General features: G+C 53.0%; 1 protein-coding gene across 1 annotated transcript; it reads right to left on the bottom strand.

Annotated features, from left to right (window-relative positions):
* Window positions 1-4244: 4244 nt before the first annotated feature.
* Window positions 4245-18865, bottom strand: ADAMTS15 (ADAM metallopeptidase with thrombospondin type 1 motif 15). The gene is made up of 8 exons (XM_030965038.1): window positions 17972-18865; window positions 13302-13434; window positions 12196-12363; window positions 11511-11794; window positions 9635-9812; window positions 9358-9539; window positions 8615-8790; window positions 4245-7220 (listed from the first exon to the last, which is right to left on the bottom strand). Exons 1-8 carry the CDS (start codon window positions 18863-18865, stop codon window positions 6440-6442), a joined length of 2796 nt encoding a protein of 931 aa, XP_030820898.1. The 3' UTR covers window positions 4245-6439.
* Between the last annotated feature and the right edge of the window lie 8950 nt (window positions 18866-27815).

Genomic DNA, 27815 nt, shown 5'->3' with positions numbered 1-27815 from the left:
CAACTCCAAAACATTGTTCCTTGAGGACTTATATTTCCAGGGCTGTCAATCCAACACCTTTCACCAGCACTAAATTCATTTACAAGTGGGGGGAAAATAAAGAAACCTTTAAAAAATAATCATAGCGCATTAAAAAACCATTTGGGAGCCCATCCACCTCCCAGGATTGCTTGGCTGAACTTGATATTAATTAGGCTAAATCCAAAGGCAGCACCTTCCCCAGGAGTTGGCTGGAAAGCTCTCACCACTCACCCCATGGCTGCAATTTCCAAGGGTTTTTACCTAGTTAGGGATTATAATCTTTAACAGCTGCCTGATTTACTCAGCTCATTCCCTCAGAGATGCTGACGCCGTCTCGCTCCTCCTGCCATCACTTCTCTGAGAATTCTGCATTTATAGCAGTGAAAGTATGTGATGGAGACCTCCAAAAAGATAAAATCCTCTGGTCAATGAGAGGTGGGGGTTTGCTTGCCATAAACCCACGAGCTCTGCCTGCCAGATTAGTGTTGGACAGACAAACTTGGCGCTGACCGTGTTGGATAATTAGAAAAAAAAATATTAAAAAAAAAAAGAAAAGAAGTAAACCCAAAGCAGCAGAAATGCTTGTGGGAACGTGTCAGTTTGCTGGCTGGGAGGAGAGCAGGGGAAGTTTAGTCTGCTGCAAGGGCCGGGGGGTCGGCACTGCCGGGGCTTTGGCATCCCTTCCAGCTGGTCCCACCCGAGCTGGGGCTCGTCTCCATCCCAGGCACAGCAGCTCTCCAGGCTTCCTCTGCCTGCCTGACCAGCATTCAGACCATTCTCAGAGGTTCCACAGCGGGGAGAAGCCTTTCCTGCCTGAGGAGCAGCGTTTGTGCCAGGCTCAGGAGGAACCAGCCATGGCTGTGTTATTACCGAGGAGTCGGTGCTGGGGGAGCTCATGGAGGGAATGCTGGGGTCCCACATCCTGGCCCCACTCAGCATTCTGCTTCACATCCCCGAGCTCAAGTGAACATTCCCCTTTTCCCAGGCACAGCAGAGCCCTTCCCAGTTTCTCTCTTCTCCCAGGAGACGCTTTCTGCAGGACATGTGTTATCAATTAGCTCCGTTCGTTCAACGTACGTCTGGTTTTGCTTTTGTCTCCTGGCAAAGCCCAGTAATTATAATTATTATTAATAGTGATGGCAGTGATATATATTTATGTGTGTGTGTGTGTGTGTATGTGGGGATGTAAAAATAGCAAGGCAGCATCCCAGCCCCAGGGAGCTGATCCACAGCCACGTTGAAGCCCTGGACAAAACACCAGAGGAGGCAGGAGCATTTCCCTCCCCCTCTGTAGTTTCTCTCTCTTACACTCCAGGTAATTCCTTTTTTAAAAAATTTTTAAGCTTTTTGGGTTTCAGCATAGGACAAATGTAAACCAGCAGATTTGCAGGCAGTCCCAGAGGCAGGAGTGAGTTTTACCTCCCTAAAGGCATTTGGGGTGCTCTGCCCAAGCCATCTTCAGCTCTGCAGCTCAGCCAGGGATGGATTTGGACCAAAGTGGGGATTCCTGGACAGGATTCCTTGGCCTGAGGGGATGGGTCTCATGCCTCTTGCTCTGTCAGATCATCCTGACCTTGCCTTCCCTGCAGGTGAAGGCACAGCAGTGTCCCCTGAAGGGAAAAGCAGCCAGGTCAGTCTTTTACTGGATACTGGAGAATCCAAACACCACAAATTCACAGTGAAGGGAAGAAACAATAAAACCTCTTAGTGCTGGAAAATGAGGAATCCAGAGAAACATCGAATGCAGCGTCTCATGACAGTGGGAAAAGCCAGCCCTTCTTCTCAGACAGAAAATCTGATGCTCCACATCATTCCTCCTGCAGCAGGAGCCTGTTCTTGTGCCTTGAGGCTTGATAAAGATGCAGGACATCACCTGGGTCACCCACTAAGACAGCACCAGCTTTCCCTGCCTAAACACCCCCCTTCCCTTCCACAGGGTGATTCTGGCCTTGATGGGTTTATTTCTTCCTCACCAGCTAAATATATATATATATATATATGTATGTATGTATGTATATGTATGTATGTATATGTATATATGTATATATATTATTTATTTATTTTATAATAGAAATTCATAAATAAATATTATGTATTCAAATATATATTCTATATTCTATATTCTACATTCTACATTAAAATATATTAATAATACTATATTATTAGTTATTATTAATGATATAGTATTCTTTATATATTATATATTTATATGTATTTATATATGTATAATTTTATATATACATATATATATAGATATATATTTACCTGGTACATATATATATATACACACCAAGTATATATATATACACACACCAGGTAAATTTATTTATTTATTTATTTATTTATTTATATGTATGTATGTTAAATACTTGGGGATTGTGTGGGGTTTTTGCCTCCCCTGATGATCTTTAAGGGCACCTGGGTAAAAGTGTGCAGCTGTCCCCTGGAGGAGCAAGGTGATAGTTTTAACTTAATTTTCTGCTCCTGAACAGATACTTGAGGCAAAAGTTATGGCTGTAACAGGTGGGAATTTCCCTCCTTGCTCCCAATAAAGCCATTTGCAGCTGTTGCCTTTGCAGTGTGGGATTTATTTGGGGTGAAAGTGAACTTTATTGTGAAGGGAGGCTCCCTGTAGGTGCTGCTGAGGGGGAAGGTTTTCAGCTGTGTCTCTTTCTTTAGGATTAAACATTAGGGAGAAATTGTTCCCTGTGAGGGTGGGAAGGGCCTGGCACAGAGCAGCTGTGGCTGTCCCATCCCTGGAAGTGCCCAAGGCCAGGCTTGGAGCACCCTGGGACAGTGGAAGGTCCCTGTTTGTGGCAGAAGGGGATGGAAGGAGATGATCTCCATGGTCTCTTCCAACGCTGACTGTTCTGGGATTCTGTGATGATGAAAAGCAAACTGAGCTTTCCCCCAGTAAAACACATGAAGTTTGCCAAATCATTACAACATAATGGGAGAATAAATTGCATTTGCTGGGGGAAAATAAAATCCTCGGCAGCCTGCTGAGAGCTGGGGGTGACATCAGGCATCCCTGAGCTGACACGGCCCAGGAGCAGGAAGGGCTTTATCTCAGCATTGGCCCCAGCACAACAGGGCAGAGGGAGGGCTCTGACTCAGGGAGGGTGTGCTGAGAATTTTAGGAGGAGCACACAGACAGGGTTGTTCAGGATGTGAGAGTGCTGTTCCAGTTTACATCAATCATTTCAACTCTATATTCCTGTCAGCCTGACAAAAGAACATCCTGAGTCAAGCCTAAGGCAAACCAGCCTCCTTCACTGAGCATCCCCAGTTCCCCTGGAGCTCACAGGAACTGATTCACCACAGGGCTCCTTCAGCTTGGGTTTCCTTTTTACCAGTAACCAGTCCTGTAGCAGAACCAAATCAGAATAAACCTGTTGGGCTTATAAAGCTGTTGGCTTTGATGCCTTAGGATTTTAGCTTTTCTATTTTTCATACGTTTCAGGGCTGCATGAGATGGAAAATGATGCTTGAGGGCTTGGCTGTTGGGTTAGATAAGGTGCTCACCATCCCTTTCCCTCTGGGAAGCAAAGCCCTCAAAGCCTCAGCAATGACACAATTCCCCCGTAAAGGTGGCAGTGAAGGTGTAAGAAAGAAGCAGAAGGAAAAGGAACAATTATGAAATTGTAATCCTGCAGTTCTTCAGTGTATAAATAAAGCTTTTATGTTTTTCATCAATTTGTAACCCTGCTGTTCTTTAGTGTAGAACTCTAAACTCCACACTCAGTGGGAGCTGCTGCTTCCCCATTTTGGGCAGACACTATTCCTCTCCAGGCCTGGCAATCAAGGACACCTCACTGCCTCAGGCCCCAGAGATGGAAACAAAAGGGAGTTGGGGGCAGCAAACTTGGGGTCAATGACTTCATTAGCTGAAGCTGTAACTGGCAGATTCATCCCCAAAATGCAGATGGACCAAACTTATAAACGTGTGAAACCCGTGAGTCCATTTTTGGGTGAGTTTTGTCTGCCCTAAATGTACCAGAAGGCCCTTCAATAAACATAACTGCTTTTTATTCCCTTAATTTTGTCTGGCCTCTGTTTTTAGGAAAGCCCCAAAAGGATCAGTTTTGTTCTTTAGGTGATGAGCTGACACTGTAAAGGGGTCAGGCTCACAATAACACAAAGAATACCCCGCAGCCACCAACAAAACAACCCTTGCAGGAGCGTGTCCCCCCAGGGGTAACTTTAAATACAGATTTATTTCAGGTTTGCTACTGACGCACAAACAGCAGAGATCGATGTTCAGTATACATGGTATACACAAAGCAGCCAGAACCGTCGGCATCTCCGTCCTCCTGCTGCACCCTCAGCAGAAGAACCACACACGAGCAATCCCTCCCCTCCTCAGCAACCAGGCTGACAATTTCTCGGTGGCTTAGAAAGCAGCTGTGGGATGGCAGGACACCAAAGGGCAGCTCCTCGGAGCTCTGTCCCCAGAGGGAAGCGCAGCGGGCTCAGATATGCAGGAAAACCCCCAGAAAATGGGTGGTATGTTCATGGGGATGGAGACCTGGAAGGGATTTCCTAAGAACATTAACTCCCATTCCCTGCTCTGCAGAGCAACCACAACATCTGCTCCTGGCTCTGTGGAGCAGCGTGGAGACCTAAAACATGATTGTGTTGAAAGAGGCATTAGATGGATCCTCTAGGAGGATCCCCAGGGAGGATGAGCCCACAAATATTGTCACAAGGAGTTTGTGAGCTGCTGCAAAGATCTAAGAAGGGAACTCTCGTGCCACCTGTCCCATTTCTTGTCATTCTCACCTGTCCCATTTCTTGTCATTCTCACCTTGCCCACAGCTGGGGACCTTCTGGAGCCACCCAAGGGGCAACGGAGTTTCCTTGTTGGACCTCCAACAAGCACAGCAGGCTCCAAGCCTTTATTTGCTGAGATGGCATCTTCTATCCACCCAAAATCTGTGTCTCACCCCTACAATACCTTTCTGCTGATCCCAGTAACTGCACAGCTTGACCCAGAAGCTTTGGTTTGCTCACAGTCACAGCTCGTTAAGAGGCACCTGCATCAGTGACAAAGCAAAAAATTCAATGGTGCCTTGATGATTTATCTGAGCAAGAGACCTCAATGATAAATGGGGTTTGGGAGAGGTAAAACAGCCTCTGACCACAGTGGGCACGATGCTACAAAACCATCAGAGGCGCAGAAAAACCCCAGAGGCACAGAACAAGCCCAGAATAACCAGAAGGGGAATCTGGTTATAGATGCTTTGCAGCAGCAAGAGGGTTGACAGTCCCTCATTCCCTGCATGCCTGAACCCCGCTGAGCCCCTTTTTCCTCAAGAAAGCCAAAGACCCAAATTAATCTCCCTCTCCCTCAGCTCCAAAGGGATGCCAGGGAAGTGACCCCAGCTCTGATAGAGCTCAGGATATCTCAGGGAGGCTTTACACAGAGGAAAAATACCCCAGCCTGGTTAAAGGCTGGAGGCTATGGGAAGTCTGGGCATGACATCCTGGTTCCATTGAGCATTGAGCACCATTTCCAGAGCAAAGTCTCAGTGGCTGGGGGGGCTGTGTCTGACCCTGTGGAACTACAGCACAGCTGCTTGCTGCTTTTTTGGAATGACAGCTCAAATCTCAGGTCCACTGTGATCCCTTTTAGCCCTGAAAAGCTTCAGGTGGACCAGGGTGTAAAGGAGCATCCAGATGTTCACACAGCCCCATCCCAAAGCACCATAGGAAACCTCAGGCTGGTGAGATCCCCTGGGAATAACACCAGCCCTGCTATGCAAGGTTTACATCCATCAGGAGGGGAGGAAGGAGGTTAAAAAAAATACAGAGTTAAGCACCATAAAATTTACACTGGTCAGGTCATAAACACGAGGAGAGAATGAAAATAAAGCCACCACCTTCCAGCCTGGCCCAGGGATGCTGCTGGGACAACAAAGTCCCCACCAGCAAGCCCTGGAGGCATCAGTCCCAGTGCCTCATCGCACCGGTGGTCGTTGCATTGGTAAATCCTTTTGGTCCTGTTTAGCATGAGTGTTGGGGGAGTCCAGGGAGAAGGGAGGTAGGGTTGGTCCTGGGAAGGTGGGGGGAGGCTTCATCTGTGCAATTTAGGGGCATCTCCCTGCCTGAACCACCGATCCATCACAGGCAGGGATGATCCTCCTCGCTTCCATCTGTCCCCCCAGTTCCCAGCCTCCACCGGTGGTTTCCGTGTCGTCCAGTGGCTTCGAGGTAGATGTTCATTCCCGCTCTGTCTCCAAGCGACCTGGTTGGTAAAAGCCCTCTCTCCCAGGTGCATGGGGCTGTCCCCACACCGAGGTCCCTTTTTATTCCCACTTTTTTCTTATTTTTACCCCCTTTTGCTATGTGCTATGGACATCTCCCCCACTCCCAACCTCTGGCACACACCCTTCCTCGCAGGCATCCCTTGACCTGCTCAGCACGGCCTCAAGGTGCAGAAATCCAGCTCCTGCGGCTTCCTCCGAAAATTGCAACTCTCCCGGGGCAGCAGGCGCCCGCTGGGCACCACGCACTTCAACGCCCGTCTCTTGAAACCCCGACCACAGCTCTTGGAGCAGGAAGACCAAGGCCCGGCTTCCCATGCCGGGCAGGGCTCCCCACAGAGCCGGACGTCGGCGGGGCGCTGCGCGGCGTCGCACTCAGCGGCCGGCTGGCCGTAGGAGTCGCGGCAAGCCACGGAGCGCTTCTGCAAGCCATCGCCACATGTGACGGAGCACGCCTCCCAGCCACCCACCGCCCACTTGTATGAGGGCCGCTTGTAGCTCGGCCTCCCACCATCCAGGCGGTTGGACAGGCTGAGCACGCTGTTGTTGAGGTCCGGCGGGGTCTTGCCCTCCTTCTTGTAGGAGGACTTGTCCTCCTTGCTCTCCTTGGGGAGGTAGAAGGAGTAGCGCACGCGGGGAGGCGTCATCTTTCCCACGGAGAGCACCTCCAGGGTCAGGGGCTCCTGGATGGGCTTGAAGGCCTGGAGGCTCTCGACGGCGGTGCCGGTGCCGCTGTAGCGCAGGACGCTGCCCTTGACCATCAGGTCCCTCTCGACGGCCGAGACGATGAAGTGGCCGTTGAGCAGGTACTTGCCCTGCGCGTTCTTCAGCGCCAGGTAGTTGTCGTCGCTGACGAGGCCTTTGTAGCCCCGCTGCCGGATGTCGATGTTGGAGGCGCCCGCGGGGATGACCACCACGAAGTTGTAGCCATGCCTGAAAGAGAAGAGTGGGCAGGGCAGTGTAGCAGGCCCCATAGAATTGTCTAAGACCCTGTGGAGGGCTGAGACATAACAGAAGGAATTGCTGAGTCATGATGAGGTAGCAAAATAAGCTCCTGTCTTCCGCCGCTCAGACCCCAGTTTATCTCTGTAACCCCACAGGTCACTTTCCCCTAACCCCTACTATTGGATAAGTTTGGATCCCTCTGTACCCTGTAAAAAGGGGCTGTTTTAGCCCATTCGGGAGAAGAAGAGCCGTCACTGAAACCCTTCACAGACCCCTCAATAAACCCATCGCTCTGGAACCACCAGGACCTCTCCTTCTCCTCTCTCTCCTCTGCTTCTCCCCCTAGCCCTCCGGTGCCTTAGCAAGCAAGCAAAGAGCTGAAATCATAAGAGAGCTGATAATCACTAAAGAGCTGAAATCCACTAAGTTTGCTTAAGGTAGCCACAGCTAAGAGCAGCCTGGGTATTCGGACACTCTGTCTCCAAGAGGGATTGAGCTATCCAGATAGGACTGCCTTGCTCGGGGCTAAGCCTGCTCTGCGGGCTGGGGCAGGGGGGAGACTTTAGGGCAGGACATCAGGCACAGGACACAATGCACAGACCATGCTCCAGATGCAGAAGATATGGACACATAAAAGAAAAACTGTCCAGAACCAGCAAAAAGTGAGAAAGCGCCAAACTTTTGCTCAAGATGCAAGAAAAAGAAAAAGCTATGCAAATCAATGTTATTCCAAATACGATATAGATAGAAATCTTCTGTTGTGAAAAATGCTTCCCAGGGAGGGAAACCACCATGCAAAGAAACCACCACACTATGCAAATATGTGGTGGTTTCTATGGTTTGGCACTATGTTATTCCAAATACGATATAGATAGAAATCTTCTATTGTGAAAAATGCTTCCCAGGGAGGGAAACTGCCATGTAAAGATAAAAGCATTAGTAATTATTCAATTACCCAAAATGTCTCTGAAGACAGAACATTTGGGAAATGTCAGTCAGATCCTATCTGTGACATGGCGCATGGTGCATTACTTCAGCCCTGAGATCCTCCCACCCCTACATTTGTCTTCTTCCTGTGAAGATTATTTTGCATTTCCTCGCTGCATTGAGTTTTGTCTAGGCTGACGTCACCCAGTTACAGGAAGATGCTTCAGCCCCTCTGGCTCAACAGCACTCCATCAGCAGAAGTCAACAGGACATTAAATGTGTCCTGCTGCTCCTTCAGAGCCAGCCCAGGTGTCTGTGCAGTGATGTGCACGAGCACCAGCAGATTTGGCTCTGGATGGATTTATCCCGTCACCATCTCCACAACCTCCCTGCTTCCCCCACACCAAAACACAGAGCTGGAGTAAGAGAAGCACATATGATAACCAAACACTCACATGGGTTTGGTGAACAAGCCTGAGACCTTCTTGCAGCTCTTGTTGTCTCCTCCGCAGACGCTGCATTTGTCAAACTTCTTCTTGGAGCCCAGCTTCCCATCACAGCCTGCCTTGATGCATTTGCCCTGGACACAGATCGAGGTGGAGTCCGGAGAGCAAGGGGTGCCATCCACAACCTAAACCAGGTGAGAAAAACAAGCTGCTGCATTTCCCTCTGACATCTCCCAAGGCATCCCAGCAGTGTCCATCCCAACCCAATCCATCTGATGGGTCCTGAGGAGATGCCAGCAGGCACCATGTCGCTCTTTGCTCACGTTCTGCTTTGCAGACAGGATTTTGGGGTCTCTGAGAAGAGATAGATGGGACTACATCCCTCTTCTCCCATCCACAGAATTTCCTGCCCTTTCCATTGCAGGGAACAAGCTGCACAGGGGACACTGCTAACACCATCCCACTCAGTCCCATGTCTGGATGTCCACCCTGCCCTGCCCGTTGCTTCCCCAGTACCCAAACTATCATTCTCTATCCCAGGATCACAGGAATATGCCAGAGGCACCTTTACAAGAGGAAAAAATTACATCTTCCACAGGAAGACCCTCCACGGACCAGCTCCAGCCCCAAGCTGATTCATCTCACACTCATCTAACACCATCCACCCACCAGACAAGGGAAATCTATTCATCTCCAGGGGCACTGGAGCCATCCCACAGTCCAAGCACTGACCCTGGGGGTCTCTCACCAACCTTGGGTGCCAGCACATAGAAGTAGCCGGTGCCATTGGCCCGGCAGATGAGCTTGCACTTATCCCGGGGCGACACACCGGAGTATTTGGGAACCCAGGAGACGGAGGCAGTCAGGCGGTTCGTGCTGTGACTGTAGCCATTGAAAGCCTCGCACTGCTCCTCACGGAAGCTCTTCCCTGGCACTGGAAACAATAGGGGGGTGGTGTTGGGCACCAGCCTGCACCTCCAGCTTTGGTTTTCTGGGGTGGTTACAGCTGAGCCAAGCCCCAGCCCTTACCTGCAGCAGCGCAGGGCTCCAGGTTGCAGGAGCGGTACTTGATGCGGATGCCCTCGCAGTAGGAGCCCCCGTTGGCCGGCACGGGGTCGCTGCACTCCCGCCTGGCCAGCTGCACCCCGCCACCACAGCTCCGGGAGCACGGCCCGTACGGCGCCCACCTGGCCCAGCCGCCGTCCACCTGCAGGGAGGGACAGCCTGAGGGGCTGCACAGCCATCATCCCCACACCTGGAGCCATCCCTTCTCAAGGAAAACCTCCAATTGCTGCACAGCCATCATCCCCACACGTGAGCCATTTTAAAAAAAAAAATGCACAGCATCATCCCCACACGTGAGCCATTCCTTCTCAAGGAAAACCTCCAATTGCTGCACAGCCATCATCCCCACACATGAGCCATTCCTTCTCAAGGAAAACCTCCAATTGCTGCACAGCCATCATCCCCACACGTGAGCCATCCCTTCTCAAGGAAAACCTCCAATCGCTGCATACCCATCACCCCATCATCCCCACACCTGGAGTCATCCCTTCTGAAGGAAAACCTCCAATTGCTGCACACCCATCATCCCCACATCTGGAGCCATCCCTTCTGAAGGAAAACCTCCAACCACTGCACACCCATCATACCTCGACCCATTCCTTCTCAAGGAAAACCTCCAACTACCCACAAACAGAATCACAGAATAATGAGGTTGGAAGAGACCTCTAAAATCATCAAGTCCGACCTATGCCCTAACACCTCAACTAGAGCATAACACCAAATGCCATGTCCAGTCTTTTTTAAACACATCCAGAGATGGTGATTCTACCACCTCCCTGGCAAGAGCATTCCAGTACTTTATTATTCTTTTGGTGAAAATTTTTTTCCTAATATCCAACCTATTCCTTCCCTGACGTAGCTTGAGACTGTGTCCTCTGGTTCTGTCAGAGCTGCTCTGTCAGAGTAGTGGAAGAGACCAACCCCACCTGTCTACAACCTCCCTTCAGGAAGGTGTAGAGAGATAAGGTCACCTTCTTGGTGAGGAGACCTTCCTGGTGAGGGGATCTAAGGGGTGCATGCTGATCTCTTCTCTGTGGTGAGTGAGAGGACCCAAGGGAGTGGTCTGAAGTCATGTCAGGGGAGGGTTAGGCTGGATATCAGGAAAAGGTTCTTCCCCCAGAGGGTGCTGGGGCACCGAACAGGCTCCCAGGGAAGTGGTCACAGCCCCAAGCCTGACAGAGCTCAAGAAGCATTTGGACAATCCTCTCAGGTGTGTGGTGTGACTCCTGGGAATGGTTCTGAGCAGGGCCAGTAGTTGGACTCAGTGATCCTTGTGGGTCCCTTCCAACACAGCAAATTCTGTGAGACTTGCCCAGGGCTGGGTGGAGCAGAGCAGCAGCCTCACTCCCTGAGAAATGCATGATCCCCAAGGGATCTCCTGCTCTTTCCACATCAGTGTCCCCATGCCGGGTCTCCACCAGCAGGAGATGGGGGATATGTCTGCCAGCACCTGCTCAAAGTGACTCTGTGGGGTGTTTTGGGGGGCTCCCAGCACAGGTACCCATCCTGTACTCACTGAGTGACCCTGTGGGGTGTTTTTCCGGTTCCCAGTACAGGCACTCAACCCAGTACACCCTGAGTGACCCTGATTTTGGGGTTCCCAGCACCCAGTACCCATCCTGTACTCACTGAGTGGCCTGTTTTGGGGTGTTTTTGGGTTCCCAGCACAGGCACTCACCCTGCACTCACTGAGTGACCTGGTTTTGGGGTGTTTGGGGGTTCCCAGCAGAGGCACTCACCCTGTACACACTGAATGACCCTGGTTTTGGGGTTCCCAGCCCAGGTACCCATCCTGTACTCCCTGAGTGACCTGTTTTTCATTCCCAGCATTGGCACTCACCCTGTACTTGCTGACGTTGTGCCTCTCCACGCAGGCTCCCTTGAGGCAGAAGCGCCCGTCGCCGCAGGCGGTGCCGTCGGCCCAGGGGAAGTGCCGGGTCTGGCACACAATCTGCCCCCGGGCCTTGCCCGTGCACCACAGCTTGGCACAGTACTGCATGTAGGGGCAGGGCTTGGAGCCCACCCCGAAGGCCAGCTCGCACTGCTGGTTCAGGCTGTAGCTGGTGCCCGGCAGGTCCTCGGGCAGAGGGATGGCTTTGGCAGGCTGGTCCAGCAGGCAGTCCCCTGCAGGAGTGGGAGAGGGTCTGTCAGCTCCTGGGGGTTGTAGGGAGCAGGGTGGGGAGGGAAAGCACTGCTGCAGGGACATGAGGGAGAGATTGGGCCAAAGCTAGCCCAGGGATGCCCTCAATCTTGGCTGTATCTCAGACACTGATGATTCCATCTCCTGGTGATGCCTTGAGCTGTGCCAGCAGCCTGAGTGCAGATGTCACTGCTGGGGACACCCAGGAGGTCTGGACACTACAGAAATGCTGCCAACCTCCCATTTCCTTCTAATTTGTTCACAGAGCCAGGAGAGGAAGAGCTCTACAGCCAACCATCTTTTCCCAGTAAGGACCAGCAGGGCTGGACCCAGTTCCCAGGGGACAGGGACATGGGCAGGGGGTGAGGGGCACAGCAGGGCTCACCGTGGCCACTGTCCAGGAAGTCAGTGATGATGGCAGCGCTGCAGGCTGACCAGGGGTTGGCACGGTCAATCTGGATGAGGGTGGGGGACATCATGTGGTTGGTCTTCAGCCGGCCAAAGACCTCCTCACAGGCCTTCACGTTGTCGTGGGGCATGTTGAACACGTGGCCTGAGGGTGGGATGAGGGAGGCAGCGTGAATAACCCAGCACAGCAGGAGAGCAGGAACCCCCCCAACTTCTTTCAGGGGAGACTGAGACATGGAGTGGGGCAGACCCACAAGGACTGCAGCTGTGGACAGCCCAGAAGAGTCAGCAAACACTCCAGCTCTCTCCCAGATACCTCATGCATGTGGAAAGCACACAGAAAAGGAAGGACAAGGGAAATTGTGAAGAGAAGGTGACGGGTGACTTCAGCACTTGCCCCGCTGTCTCCTCCATCCCAGAGGTAGGTGTGCCCTCTGCCTGTTATTTCAGAACTCCTGAATCCTGGAAACCCAGCTGTGGGAGCAACCATGGGAGCAAAGCTCCCTCAGCTCCCTCAGCAGCCCTTTCCCACCTGGCTCAGGGAGAAAGGCAGAGTTTCCCTATCACCAATGTTTTGTGGAGATCAACAAAACTCCACAACTTTTGTGGAAGTTGTAAAGCTGGTGTGTTTATCACAGCGCTGGATGCATGTGGGAATCGTTTTCTTAAAATAACATGGTACTTCTGGGAACTTCAGGTCTCTTTTCAAATACATTACATATTCATTTTTACAAATTTTGCATGACATTTGCTGCTAGTTCTTCTTTATCAGAAAGAATTTCTAGCTCAAGTTGACTTGCTTTCACAGCAGTCTCTGTCTCTATCACTCTCTGTCTCTTTCCCTTTTATCTGTCTTTCACTGAAGCAGTTTCATTGAGCCTAAGCTTTTGCAGTCAGACCACACAGCAAGCTACATACTTAAAGATGTACATTCTACTTAAATCAAAATAGATTTCTACTCTAGAAAATTTCTACTCTGCCTCACCAGACACCACCTGTTGTCTCATCTCCCAGAGGCCGAAACCAGGGCAGTTCTGAACCCTGGCACTGCTGCCGAGAGGAAGAGGAGGGCTGGAGCCTTACCCAGCTCGTGGGCGGTGGTGAAGGCCGAGGGCAGCCCGTCGTCCTCGATGACGGAGCAGCTGCGCTTGGGGTCACACATGGTGCCCACATCTGCCATCCCCAGCGTGTCACAGGTGGTGGCACCACACAGGTCCTGCCAGGCACAGAGGGAAGGGGTTAGTCCTGGGGACAGCACGGGTGTCACCATTCCCCTTTCCCACCTCATCCCTGGCCCCCCACGGGGAGCTCCTGATGGGAAGAAAGCCCAAAGGGGTGGGAACCACACTGGGACAGGAGGCAGGAAACCTCAGTCCTGACCCAGCCCAGGCTGCAGCCCTGTGTTTGCACTTAACCCCAGCACCAGGGATGTGTGTAGATCCTGCCCTGCCTTCAGCAACAGCTTTCCTACCCAAACAGCTCCTCTGGCCAGGGTGGAGCTGGTTTTGTCACAGACGAGCCAGTCTGGTTCTCTTCATCTTAAGAGTGAGCTCAAGGTGGGTGGATGGTGACACAGGTGGGTGGATGGGAATACATCTGGCCTTGGACTCAGGGCTGAGCCACTTCTCAATCTCATTTCTCAGCTTCTTCCGAGGAAAAAGAAAGCCCTGGACCAGGTCCAGAGGTTTCCAAGGCTAAAGAAAGTGCTTCTGCCTCTCTAAGACACTCTGCAGCCATCCTTCTAGGAGCAACCAAGCCCAGCTGATCAAAGGAGGAACCAGCCCAGGAATGGGATGCTGGGGTTGGAACAGGATTGTGTGGGATTGAATGGGATGCTGAGGATGGGACAGGATGGAATAAAGGGTGGGGTGGGGTGGGATGGGATGGGATGGGATGGGATGGGATGGGATGGGATGGGATGGGATGGGATGGGATGGGATGGGATGGGATGGGATGGGATGGGATGGGGTGAGGTGAGATAGGATGGGATAAGGGGTGGGATGGGACAGGATGGGATGGGAGTGGAATGAGGTGGGATGGGGGAGTGGGACAGGATAGGATTGGGGTGTTGGAGGAACCAGCCCAGGCTTCCACCCCCAGATTGAAGACAGCCACATCCTACATAGATGTTGCCAGGAGAGAGGCTGGGAAGGATCTCATCATGGGCAGATCTGCCCTTCCCCAGGTGCTCTTGCTAAAAAAGTCCATTTAAGAGACGCCAGTGCTGCAGCCTGGCAGTAACCTTGTCCCAGGTGCTCCCTTCCCCTGCTGGGTGTGGTTTGGGTTTGGGAGGGCTGGAGCATCCTCCCCTCCCTTGGTGCTGCCCCAGAGCTGCCAGGGAGGCCATGCAGCGGGCACGGAGCTGCTTTCCACATGAAAAGAAAAGTAAGGGACTCTCTGGGCGCTCCCATGCTATAAATAAGTGTGATTCATGCTCAGCACTCGCCCAGCCAAAGCGCCTGGGTTGCTCAGAATCCTGCAGGAGCTGCTCTGCCAATATTTCCAGCAAGGTTTCCAAGCTGCAGGCATTCCCGCACAGGCAGGTTCAGCCGTGGGTAAATCACAGCCCTGATGACTTCAGAGAGCCCCAGCCAGGGCTGAGATGGCTTTAACAGGAGACCTGGGGCCATGAGTGTGGAGGCACAGGCAGGACCGGCACCTCCAGAGAGGTGACGTGAAGAAACGTCTGGGTCTGCTCTGGTGGTGGAAAACCCCAGCACACAGCTGAGTTCAGCGCTTTGCTCTGCAATTTTCCTGCCCAGCTGGGGCCCTGCTGCATCCTTGATCCCAGGAGAAGAGGTGGCAGCCCCAGGTTGCACTGGCAGTGCCACCACTGATATGGGCACAGGTTGGTTAATGGTGCTGGCAAGCCCAGGGGCAGAGGCCCAGTCCCAAAACAGCACCGAGACCCAGTGGCATCACCACCCTGAGCCAACCCAGGGGTGCAGCTTGCCCAGGAGCCTCTGCCAGCTCTGATTTTGAATGGTGTCCCTGCTGCTGAGGGGAGTTCCTCACCTGTCCCTAATCCAAAAACATCTGGGCAGGGATAGTGGAAGGAGAAAATGCAAAATGCTCTGGCCAGCACTGGGGGTTTGGGGGCGAGGATGGGGCATGGGGAGGAATGTCCCAGCCTCACAGCTCACAGCTCCCTGCTCAGTGCTCTTTGAAGAGCTCTCAGTGCTCTTTGAGGAGTTCTTTCCTCGCCAGCACAGCGAGCTTTGGCTCCCAGCCCAACACCTGCACTGACACACTGACCCACTTCTCACTCTGAGCCTTGCTGGGATTCACCACCAGCAGCTCTCTGGGGGCTTTTCCCTTTCCCTCTCCTCACCACGGCCTCCTCAGGACAGCCTGGCCGTGCCAGGCAGCATCTCTGAGCTTTAATGACAGGTCCTGATCCCCCACCTGAACACCTCCTTCAGCCTGGCCAGCGTTGAGGCTGCTCAGGAGGGGAGCACAGAGAAATGGAAGAGGTTTAGGGTGGGAAAGCACCGTGCAAGGAGCCAGCTCTGCCTTTGCTCTCTGTCACTGGTGTCCCCCCTGCTGGCACAGGTACAGGGAGGATGCTTGGTCCCCCAAGGGCTGCAGGCAACCTGCTCAGTGCATCAGCACTCTCTGCCAGCCTGACCTTCCTGCATGGCACCTCCCAAGGCTTCTCATCATCCCTTGTGAGCTTCTCAAGACGTTCTGCAGGTCAGTCAGGGGGATCCTTGTGCATTTATTCACCTACTCAGAGTCATAAGCACTGTCCCTGCCACAGAGGCTTCCTGTGTGCATCCAAAGCAGCTCCAAAAAGCTGAGGCTGAAGCTGCAGTTTCCAAATTCCCCCACGTGCTAGGCTGCAGCCAGATCTTCCTTCATGCAACTTCCCTTTGGTTTTACAGCAAAGCAAAGATGTGCAGCCAGTGTGAGGTCCAGGAGGGGTGGGAAGGATGGACAAGCCCCTCGCCATGGTGTGCAGGGATATTTCCAGGAGGGCAGCTGAAGGCTGGATGCTCTGCAGGACCCTCCAACAAGCAGTGGCTCAGGTAGGAAGGGAATCTGCACCCACCAGCTGATCAGGACTGAGCTTCCCAAAGGCAAATCCATCATTCAGTGTTGGAAGGGAGCAAATCCAAGCAGTAAAAGAGAGCCCCATTCGTCAGCAGCTCATCAGCACAGTGAAAACTGCCTATCAACCAGCCTGGAGGTGAAATTTAAGTCGGGGGCTTATGTAACAGCTTTTTGGCAGGAAGATAAGCTTCGGGATGTCAGGGGACCACAGATGGATGCACTCAAGGAAGGCAGATGTCTCCCTGACCGTGTGCCTTTGCATTGAGCTTGCTTTGGGATTTCAGGAATGGATGGTTTAGCAATGTGTAAAAAATGCAGCCCAGACGTGATCCACATCTTTTGAATGGCTGGGACCGACCCTGTCCCACGTGCAGCTCCAGTGACCTCACGGGGCTTCCACCAGAGGTGGAGCTGCCTCGTCCCTGCAGAGGTGTCAGCAGTGTCCTCCTCTGTGAGCTGCTCCAGCAGCCTGGCCTTCCACCCTGTCTGTGCTCCCAGAGGATTTACAGCTGGCCCGGGGTGGGGAGGACAAGAAAACACACAGGACAAGATTCTACACGTCCTGCACAGCTCAGTCCTGCTCCAGCCCTTACTGAGCCCAGGCTAGGGACAGCTGAACTGAGCCAGATGCTATATCCTTCCCACCCACCACAAGTGCTTGACCTGGAAAAATATTTTGGGAATGGTCTCCCTGCTGCTGAGGGGAGTTCCTCACCTGTCCCTAATCCAAAAACATCTGGGCAGGGATAGTGGAAGGAGAAAATGCAAGGAGCCTTTTCTGCCAAAGCCTGCTGCAGCCAAGATAAGACGTGACTGACTCCTCCAAGCTGGGCTCATCCTCCTCCCATGCCATCAGGGATTTTGGGATGCAGGCACTGGACTGATGTCCACACTGAGACAGGACTACAGGGAGGGAGGAACAATGGGGAGAGGCTGTGGGAGCTTCGGTGTCATCCAGTTTGTGGGGGTGGGAGGATGCAGAGCTTGTCCCACACGCCACATCACCACGGAGCCACGCCAAAGGCAGCTCCAAGCCTCTCTCCCACCACAGGGATGCAGCCAGCCCTCAGCAGTGGGGGCAGTGGCTCTCTGCTCTCCCCCACTCGAGGGCTGTAGTGCTGGCTGAGCTCTGCTGCTTCACTTCCAGCCCTGAACCAGGTCCATGCAGCGCAGCCAGTGCTGAGGAGAGGTCCAGGTTCTCAGGAGAACCTCAGGCATGAGTCAGAGGAAGCAGGGAGAGGTTTTTTCTTGGCAGGTGGCACTGTGAGCTCTTCCCAGCTGGGGAGGGGGAACAGGACCATGCTCCTCCTCTTCTGGGCTCAGACCTCTCATTTCAGGGCGCACTCAGAGCCGCAGGGCACTCGCTGCCAAGCTCCTGCATGGAGGCAGGAGATAGAGCAGCAGGTTTGTGCCCGTGGGGCACCCTGCCTGTGGACACCTCCCGGGCTCACTCACCCCATGGCAGGGATTTTTCCAGGCTGCTAGCCAAAACCTGCCCAGGGGACAGCAAGGGCTGGCCCAAGTCTGCTTGCTCCATGCCTCTGGTCCCCCCCTCCAGCGTCTGAGAGTGGAGTTCCCTGGGACAGAGGGACAGGCTCAGGCACAACCTCCCCCATCACGCACACAGGTGCAGAACACCTCAGCCCAGTGCAGGGCTCCGTGCCAGGGGGACCAGCTCCTCGGGCCCCCCCTGCACCCACCTGCTTGGTGAAGAGGATGGCGGTGTCCCAGTACTCGGGGTGCTTGTCGCTGACCTTGTTCCACTTCTTCTGCCAGGCGCAGAAGTTGCGGAGGGTGAGGGCGGCGTTGCTGGTGACTTTGGGCCCCTTGTCATCCTGCCCGATGAGCAGGAACTTGACCACGGAGATCTGGATGGGGTTACGGATGCTGGGGTGCTTGTAGAGGCGGGCGGCCGTGGCCATCAGCGTGAGCAGGTAGTGCTGCAGGTCATCCCCGTGGAACTTCACCATCGACTCGTCGGCCACCACCAAGGTCTCCACGTAGCGCGGGACCGAGGCGAAGCGCTTGGCGCGGCCGCCTTTCCCCCCCGCACGCCCCCGGTACTTGTCGAGCGCCTGCAGCACGCCGGGGGTGAGCCCGGAGCCCACGGCGCACCGGGATGCTCCGGCCCCGACGGGGCGGCCGGGGCTGCGGCGCTGCAGGCGGTGCAGCCCCCCGGGCGCGCCCCCGGGCACCGGGCTGATCAGGTACTCGGCTCCCCGGTAGCCGAAAGCCCCCCGGAGCCCCCCGCACAGGCTGAGGGCGGCGAAGGACTCGCGGTCGGCGTTGACATCCCCCGAGTAGAAGCAGTGGCGGAGAGCGGGCAGCGGGCGGGCGGCCGCCCCCAGGTAGTGCGCGGCGAAGGCGGGCGCAATGAAGCGGGCGTCGGGGGAGAGGTGGAGGTAGAAATCCTCCCCGAAAGCCGAGAGCTGGATCACCACCGCCTGCCCCCCGCGCGGGGGCTCGGCAGGGCCCCCCCTGAAGTAAGCGGGCCCGTTGATGTCGGGGTCCAGGCGCAGCGGGGTGACCAGCGCCGAGTCGGGCTCCGGGGCAGCCCCCGCGCTCAGCAGCAGCAGCGGCAGCAGCGCCAGCATCGTCCCGGCTGCTCAGGCCGGCCGCATCGGGGTTCGGGGGAGGCGCGGGGGGGAGAAAGCAGCACCCGGCCCCCCCCTTCCTCCCTCCTCCTCCTCCTCCCTCCTCCTGGACCCGCGGAGGCTGGAGGAGCGGAGCGGCCCCGCCGGTACCTGCTTTGCGGGGCGCACCGCGCTCTTATAGCGGCGGAGCGGGGCGCGGCTTGGCCCCGCCGCAGCCACTCCGGGGCGGGGGCCGGGGCCGAGCGGGGCCGGCGGAGGAGCCGAGCGGAGCCGGGAGAGAACCGCGCTCCGCCCGGGGCTGCCGCCGCCTCCCCGGGGCGGAGCGGGGCGGGGGCGCGGCACCGGAGGGAGGACGGGGAGGGCATGGAACGGTGGGGTGGGATGGGGTGGGATGGAGTGAGATGTGGGTTTGAGATGGGGTGGGATGCGTGGGATGGAGTGGGATGAGGGTTTGAGATAGGGTGGTATAGAGGGTGGGATGAGATGCGGTGAGATGGACGGCATTTAGGAGTGCGATAGGATTGTGTGAGATGGAATGGGATGCTGGGGTTGGAACAGGATCGTGTGGGGTGGAATGGGATGCTGGGGTTGGAACAGGATTGCGTGGGGTGGAATGGGATGCTGGGGTTGGAACAGAATCGTGTGGGGTGGAATGGGATGCTGGGGTTGGAACAGGATTGTGTGGGGTGGAATGGGATGCTGGGGTTGGGACAGGATGGAATAAATGGTGGGGTGGAATGGGACAGAGTGAGGTGAGATGGGATGGGATAACGGGTGGGACAGGACAGGATGGGATGGAATGGAATGAGGTGGGATGGAGGGTGGGACAGGATAAGATTGGGATGTTGGATGGGATGGAGTGGGAGGAGACCCTCTTCACTTTTATTCCAGCAGCAAAGAGGGAAACTCTGCAGCCCCCAGGGATGCTCCCACCTGCCAAGCTCCCTCCTGCCACTCTCCAGTTTTTCTGGACCCTGCTCTAAGTGAAGGGATGGAGCTCTGTGACCCCACAGGGATGGGGCCTCTGGCTACAGCAGGGCTGTGCAGGGAAGATAAAAGGTCATAGAATCATTGAGTCATGGAACAGTTTGGGTTGGAAAGGACCTTTAAAGGTCAGCTATTCCAGCCCTCCATCCTCTGCTCTGTGCTGGTATTTGGGACAGTTCAGTGGAGTAGGGAACCTGCTATTTGACAGCTGAGGGCTTCGTTCCCAGATTTATTAGGAAGATAAAAGTTTTCCACAGCCCAGAGGTGTCTAGCACTGAGATCTGGGCTGTGTCCCTCTGTGCACCTCCAGGCCTGCCCCCCCAATTGTCACATTGCCCCAACAATTCCTGCATTCACACCCAGGGATCCCTTCCAGGGCACCCCTCTCCACCCACCCCACCCTCATCCAGCTGGGGGGCAAAGGCGATTTCACTTCTGAGCTCAGCCTCCCTTCATCCCTGAGCACCCAGGCGCACTCCATAAGTGTTAACATCTGCAATACCCCCTCCTCTGAGACTGCAGGACGGCCTGTGTGGGGTATATGGGATTGCCCACACCCACCAAGTGCAGGGGTCAGCAGAACAGTGTGTGCTGGGGCAGTTAATGCTCCTGGGAGGTGGGAAAATTTCGCTGTGGATGGGATTTTTGGAGAGCAGAGGAGAGTCCTCAGCAACAACCTGTAGCTGACAGACAGATTTATCAGCACCATAAGCACCACAGTTTGGTTTAGTGATGAAATTAAAGCCTCTCCTGGACAAACTGGCTTTGATGTGATTTCAGCAAAGGCTGAAACCCTTTGAAATGCAAGCACAGCTGAAGAATGTGTGCATGTATGAAACAGAATCCAAAGTTATTGCCTAAGCCACAGGGCCCAGAGCCCACAGCCCACAGCCCACAGCCCAGCTCGTTTTGCTGTCAGTGCATCCTCGTGCTGTGGTTTGCTCAGTCGTGTGCCTTGCAGCTGAACTTGTGACACAAAAAAGCCATCTGACTGCGCTGGGCTGAGGCAATCAGGGATTTTGTCTGCTGGCCAAAGTGCAAATGTGCCCAGGGGTGTTGGTAATGGGCAGCCCAGGGAGGGGAGGAGCAAGGGAAGAGGGGCAGAGTCTTGAGCATCTTGAGGTGCCAGGAGGGAATTTCTCCTTCCCACAGCCTTGCTCTGCTCAGCAGGATGGTTTCTCCGAAGACCACAGCAGCATCCACAATGGCACAGGCTCCCAGAGCTGCCACCAGACTAGAGGTGATCAGAGCTGCCTCTGAGCTCCAGCCCCACCATCTGGGAGCTCTCATCAGGAGGATGAGTCAAACCAAGCTGGCAGGAGCTTTATCTCCAGCCTGGAGAATATCTGATCGCCTCCTGATGGGGAAAGGCAGGCAGAAAATGTGAGTGGTTTGGCTGTGCCTGGGCTGAGACCTGCTGGAAGCTCCAGGCACAGAGCTGGCTGTGTCCTGTGATGCTGGGGGTGTGCCATGGGCTGGAACACAGGGCTGGATCAGCTGGAACTCCATCCCAGCCCCCCAGCCCTCACTCTGAGCAGCTGGGAATCACCGGCCCCAAGGCTTTGCAAACCAAACCATCACTTCCCTGCAGCAGCACTTCCCTAACCCAAACCCAAAACCAAACCCTAACCTTAACCCAGACGCAAAACAAAAACAGAAACCAAACTCAAACCCAGACCCAAATCCTAAACCTAACCCTAGCCCTAACCCTAACCTAACCCTAAACCAAATCCAAACCCTAACCCAGAATCAAACCCAAACCCAAACTCAAACACTAAACAAAACCCAAACCCAAACCCTAACCCTAAACCAAACCCAAACCCTAACCCAGACCCAATCCCAAACCCAGACCCAAACCCTAACCCAGACCCAAACCCTAACCCTACCCCTAACCCTACTCCTAACCCAAACCCTGACTCTAACCCAAACCATCACTTCCCTGCAGCAGCACTTGCCTAACCCTAAGCCTAAACCTAAACCTAAGCCTAAGCCTAACGCCTAACCCTAACCCTAACCCTAACCTACCCCAAACCCAAACCATCATTCCCTGCCCAGGTGAGCAGAGAAGCTGTGGAGCACAGGAGCACACACTGCTCAACCTTTCCAAACAGGAATGTTCCAGAGCACTCCATAAAAGAAGGAGGCACATTTTTATTTCAGTTTTCCTCTTGCTCAAGGACACGATGTGATTTGTGATTTTTCTCTCCAGGGACAAGCCTGAAGCCCACCCCTGAAGGCAGGAGCTGGTCCAGGTGACACCTTGGGGTCACTCCCTGCCTTTCCAGGCTGGCTGCTCCTCACCCCTGCAGTCCAGCTGGGCTGGATGGAAATGGGATGAATGTGTGTGCCTTGAAGGAGAGCACAGAGAAAGCAGGGAATGGAGGTGGAAGATGCCTTTGGAACATTGGAGGAGCTGCAGATAACAAAATCTATCAAGGGATGTAAGGTGGATTTCTGCTTCTACTTTGATTTTTGTCTAGAAACCACTTTAAGGTAAAGCCTATCTCACTCAGGCTTAAGCCATTGCTCACTCTGATCTTGAACAATCAGTGTGAGTTAGTCTGCAGTGTGGATTTTCTTCCTCCCACCTTCCTCTTCCTTCATCCCAACCATCTCCAGGAAGCACCAAGTTATTTTGTTTCATTAATCCATCACCCTGATGTAAATTTATTCATTTTAAAACACAAAAAGAGCAAAAAATAACCACCTTAAACCTCACACGTCTCTCGGATGTTCCAGTTCACCAAAGAAATTGCTTTAAATACAGCATCTGAGAATTTTAGGCCAAAGATAGAGCAGAAAGGTGGTTCAGGCAGGGCAAACTGCCACTCAAGCTGTCGATTTTGGCTGAAATCTTGGTATATCAGAGGCTTCTCACCCAAAAGTTCAGGCTGTGCTCTCCCAACTCCCCATCACCTGGGCAGGAAGGAAGATCCTCTCCAGGGCCTGAGGATGAATCAGAGTGCATTGTTAGTCAGCTTTCCAGGAAATAAAACTTAATAAAATTTTCTTGGAGAAAAAAACTAGCTGGGTCTAGGGTAGGGTCATTGAGGGTGAGATACGGAGAAACCTGAGCATGTGGAGGACTCAGTAACCTAAAACCTGCCCCACCCATGGAGCAGGGAGATGCTGGGTTTAATTAGGTTTATTCTGCGTGGCTGATAGGACAGGAGGTGGGCAGGGTGCTCCTCCTGGGATGCTGGGAGAAGAGGATCTGTGCTCTTCCAGCACCATCTCTGTGTCCCACAGCACAAACCAAATCAGCCTCCAGCTCCCCCTGAGCACAGGAGACACAGGAGAGGGATCCCTGAGCCTTGTTCACCCCTCTGCCCTCTCACAATGTCCTGACACAAAATGTCACCGCTGCAGTCTGGGAGGGTTCCCAATGGGGACATCATGGTACATTGGATATGTTGGAATAAAACCAATGTCATTCCTGATTTTAGGCAATTTCCAGCTGGTACTGCAGGTCCTGGGATTGCTGATAGTCTATTCCCTCTGAAAGCATCTAAAACCCCCGTTCTCCCCACTCCTCTTAGCATTTAAGGCTTTCTCCTGTTTGAGGCAGAGAGGCACAGGTTTTTCCACAGTGTTTTCAAACAGCACATGGGAATTCAGAAGAGGCAGATGCCAGTGCCACCCATCCCAAACCCAGCATCAGGAGTTCCTGCTCACCTGCAGAGATTGGTGGCCCAGGACTCAGCACTGCACTGTTCCCACCTGGGCAGCTCCATCCATCCATGGATTCTCCATCTGGAATGCTGTTCCCAGCTGGGCAGCTCCATCCTGAAGGGACTCCCCTCTCTGGGATGCTGTTCCCACCTGGGCAGCTCCATCCATCCATGGATTCCCTCTCTGGGATGCTGTTCCCACCTGGGCAGCTCCATCCTGTTCCCAGGATGGGATGGAGGAGGCTGTGTCCTCCAAAAATTTGAGAAACCCCAGGGAATGCCCCATGGCCTCTCCCTTTATTTGAATAAAGTTAAAAAGGACTCCTCTGTCTCCTTTTTGGACATTTTGGATTCCCTCTCTGGGATGCTGCTGTCAGGGACAGGGACACCAGAGGTGCACAAAGGCACTGAGCTGTCCAGGTGAGGCTGCAGGGCTGGGTAAGGCTGAGGGGTCACAAAAACGATCCACACCTGGAATAAACCTGGGGGGACAGAGATTCCACAAGGCAGCTCTCACTCAGCAAAACCATTACAAAGTTCAGCCACTTTCATCAACCCACGAACCATGTGAGACTGGAATAGAGAGGAGGGGATATTATATTATTTATTATTATTATTATTATTATTATTATTATTATTATTATTATTATTATTATTATTATTATTATTATTATTATTATTATTATTATTATTATAAAAGAGTATTTTCATTCTAACATGCCATATTTCTTTACAGAATTTATGGGCTGCTCCATAGGAAAAGCACCCCTACAGCAGGCTTGGAGGGTTTTAGAGGGTTTTGACCCCAGAGCAGACACAACTTTGGGGTCTCAGGAAGGACCAGACTGGGTTGCTTTGCTGTCACCTCCTTGCTTTTGTTCACATCCAAATTTGCAGCTCCAGGCTGAGTTTTAATTATTCCTTTTTACCCCCAGGACAGAGCAAACACCTGGGACAATTATTTGAGCTGCCAATGAAGCAGCTCCAATCCCCAAAAGGATTTTCTCACTGATCTTCTCACTGATGTGCTGCTCTCAGGACACCTTGGAAGCCCCAAGACCCAGACAGAAAATAGAGAAGCAGCTCCCCAGGGAGGAGGCTGCAATGCTGGAAACAGGATTTAACCCTTGATTTTGGAAAGCCATAAACCTGTTCCCTTACCTGGACACAACTGGAGCTCCAAACCCTCCCTGAGGCAAGGCTGACCTCTAGTGCCACATCCTTGCTCTGGAAATCCAAGTATGAAATGGAATGAAGGCAATGGATGATGGCATTGCAAATCAAAATGCAAATAAAAATAGAGAATAAATACGGAAAACAGAGAAAATTATATGGGGAAAAAAATCTAAAGATGGATTAGAAATTAGAAATTGAATTCGTCCAAATTGTATCAAATCACAGCCATGGCTCTTGATGTGCCCAATACCAAGGGCATCAAATCTCAGAGGCAGCAGCATCAGCTGATGAACCAAGGCCCATCCTGGATGTCCCTGCCCTTTCCTGACTCCTAAAAATCTTCTTTTCCCACATTTAGGGGATCCAGGAGAGTTAGCATTCGCCCAGCATCACTCTCACAGCAGCCAACCCTAATAAACCATTAGATGATAAATCATCTCCAGGGATGAGCTGCTGCATTCAAATACAGCTCCAAGGGGAAGGAAAACCCTTTTTCAATGGGGTATTCAGGGCTTTGAGGCACCAAACCCTAAATCTCCACCACTTTTAAGGCAGGAGGGCCCTCTCGTGGCTGTGGCCATGGTGGGAGGGGAAGGAGGCAGCGACCACAGATTCAGAGTGGCACATTTCACTTCTTCATTCACTCCCTGGCTCCAAATCAGCCCAAATCTCCCCTTTTTTCACAGGAACAACCATTTCCCCGACTCCCCTCACCAACCTCCACAGCCAGGATGTTTCACTGAAGGTGACTTGGCAGGACACTGGCCAGGACTCTGATTTAAAGCCCAGCTGCTTTTCTGGTAGACATTTCCACCCACCTGATTATTTTAAATAAAAACTATTGGAAATGTTATTTTCGCTGTGGGATGGGGTTTGAGCTGCAGGGCCCCTTCGCTCCCGCTTCCCCAGCAAATTCCCAGGGGTGGATTTAGGGTTGCTGCATTTAGGATTTCCCAACGCAGCGTAGGGCAGCACTGACATCTAGCGGCCTCAATTTTGGGCATTGGAGCTGCTTCATTAGCAGCTCAAATAATTATCCTAAGTGTTTTCTCTGCGCTGAGGGCAAAAAGGAATAACTAAAACCCAGCCTGGAGCTGCAAATTTGGATGTGAACTCGTTTGCAGAGCAAGAAGGGGACAGCAAAGCATCACAAACTCCCCCAAAAAGCCAAGAGGAATGAGAGATTTGCCTTTCCAAACAAGCTGTGGGTCTGCTGGTAGATAAAACCAGCACTTGGATACTCCTGTTCACCAAAGAAATTGCTTTAAATAGAGCATCTGAGAATTTTAGGCCAAAGATAGAGCAGAAAGGTGGTTCAGGCAGGGCAAACTGCCACTCAAGCTGTCGATTTTGGCTGAAATCTTGGCATATCAGAGGCTTCTCACCCAAAAGTTCAGGCTGTGCTCTCCCAACTCCCCATCACCTGGGCAGGAAGGAAGATCCTCTCCAGGGCCTGAGGATGAATCAGAGTGCATTGTTAGTCAGCTTTCCAGGAAATAAAATTAAATAAAATTTTCTTGGAGGAAGAAACCCAGCTGGGTCTAGGTAGGGTCACTGGAGATTGGGGTTGGAGGAGATAAAAGAAACAATGGGAAGGATTCCACTGATTGATGAACGGAAAAAGATATTTGCCTTTACAAATAAACTTTAGGTTTGCTGATAGATGAAATTGGATATTGAAAGATGAAAGAAACAATGAAGGGGAAAAAAAACCCTAAATTCTGTAAGAATTAAAAATTAAAAGGGAGGGTTATACATTAGAGGGGAATCTTTGGTATCAGGAGTTTTGGGAAGTCTGAACCTCTCAAATACCCCAGAAATGGGGAAAGAGAGAAAGGAAAATGCAGCTGGGAAATTGGGAAAAAAGGAGGCTGCATCCTCCAAAAACTGGAGAGATCCCAGGGGAATGCCCCATGGCCTCTCCCTTTATTGGAATAAAGTAAAAACACTGCTCTGTCTCCTTTTTGGGCATAAACCTCTGGTGTTTGTAAATTGATTTTCCTGACAGCGGCAATTTTGCTGCTGCAGAGCGGGAACAGCAAACGCAGCACGGGGCTCATCCTGGGAGCCAGAAACGCCTCCCAAAATCCTGGGAGCTGTGTGCTGGGCAGGAGCAGCCCCGGGAAGGGACAGGAGGGACCCTGCAGGGCTGGGGGGGAGTGGGGCAGAGCTTTCCAGGCTGTTTGATCAAAAGGGTCTCTAAATCCCAGAGGCTGAGCAGTTAATGGCTTTCACATGCCCGGGCAGCCCCTGGAAACGCGAGCGGAGGGCGAGCTTTGGTGAGGGGTTAAGAAGCAGGAACCCCAAAAAAGTCTTGAGGCTCCTCATGCTTTGCTAGGAAGAGATGCTATGGGCAGCCAGGTGAGGTTTTGCTCTTTCCCAGCTCTTTCTTTTTTTGGGCTGGTTCGTAAGGAGCCCGGCGAGGCTACAAGAAATTCCAGCTACTGTTTGCAGGGCGAGCCGCTAATGAAAAGCAGCGGTGCCTCGGAGCTAAGATGCAAGCGTGTCCTCCCAGATCAAAGATGCAGCTCCGGGAGCGGAAAGCCGGCAATAAATGACATCCTGTTGCCTGCAGCCTTACCTGCCCCAGTTCAGAGCAGGGGCAGAGCCTCCTCTCCCGCGGGAAGGGAGAGCCCTGGAGGTGTTGGCACCTTCCGTGGGGTTTGGGGGTGGAGGAGGCACAGCCAGGGCTCACTTTTGGCTTCTGGTCCTGGCTCTGCGCTTTCCTGCTGGTGTTAAAACACAAACTGTGCCCAGCTCGGTGAAGCTGGAGAGGGAGGAAAACCCACCCGAGTCAGTGGAAAGAAGCAGCTGCAGCTGCAGGCTGAGCTCCCTGCCAGGAGAGGAGGGGGCTGCTGAGACCAGCCAAGGCTCTGGCTTTGGAAGGAGCCCATTAGGTATGGAGACATGTCCCAGCCCAAACTCCACTGGACCCGGGCTTGCTTTCCTTCCTTCTTGCAGTTTTCGGGCCACCCAACATCTGCATTTTTAAGTGTTCCCTTCCACACCTGTGTCACTATCCACCACAAGCATCCAAAATTGGATTTAATTATTATTTCCCCCTCTGCTAGGCTCGCAAACCCCACGCTTTAAAAAGGAGTGAGCAGAGCCGTGGC

This window comes from Camarhynchus parvulus, chromosome 24, assembly GCF_901933205.1.
Source record: "Camarhynchus parvulus chromosome 24, STF_HiC, whole genome shotgun sequence".
Lineage (NCBI taxonomy): Eukaryota > Metazoa > Chordata > Aves > Passeriformes > Thraupidae > Camarhynchus > Camarhynchus parvulus.
This window is presented reverse-complemented; position numbering and strand designations above follow the sequence as displayed.

Bases quoted from the DNA above. Each gene is read 5' to 3' on its own strand.
- ADAMTS15 (XM_030965038.1), bottom strand. From the start codon at position 18,865: ATGCTGGCGCTGCTGCCGCTGCTGCTGCTGAGCGCGGGGGCTGCCCCG. The intron at 12,364-13,301 runs GTAAGGCTCCAG...TCCCACCCTCAG, and splicing joins CACCACCGCCCACGAGCTGG to GCCACGTGTTCAACATGCCC. The intron at 9,540-9,634 runs GTAAGGGCTGGG...TATTGTTTCCAG, and splicing joins GGAGCCCTGCGCTGCTGCAG to TGCCAGGGAAGAGCTTCCGT.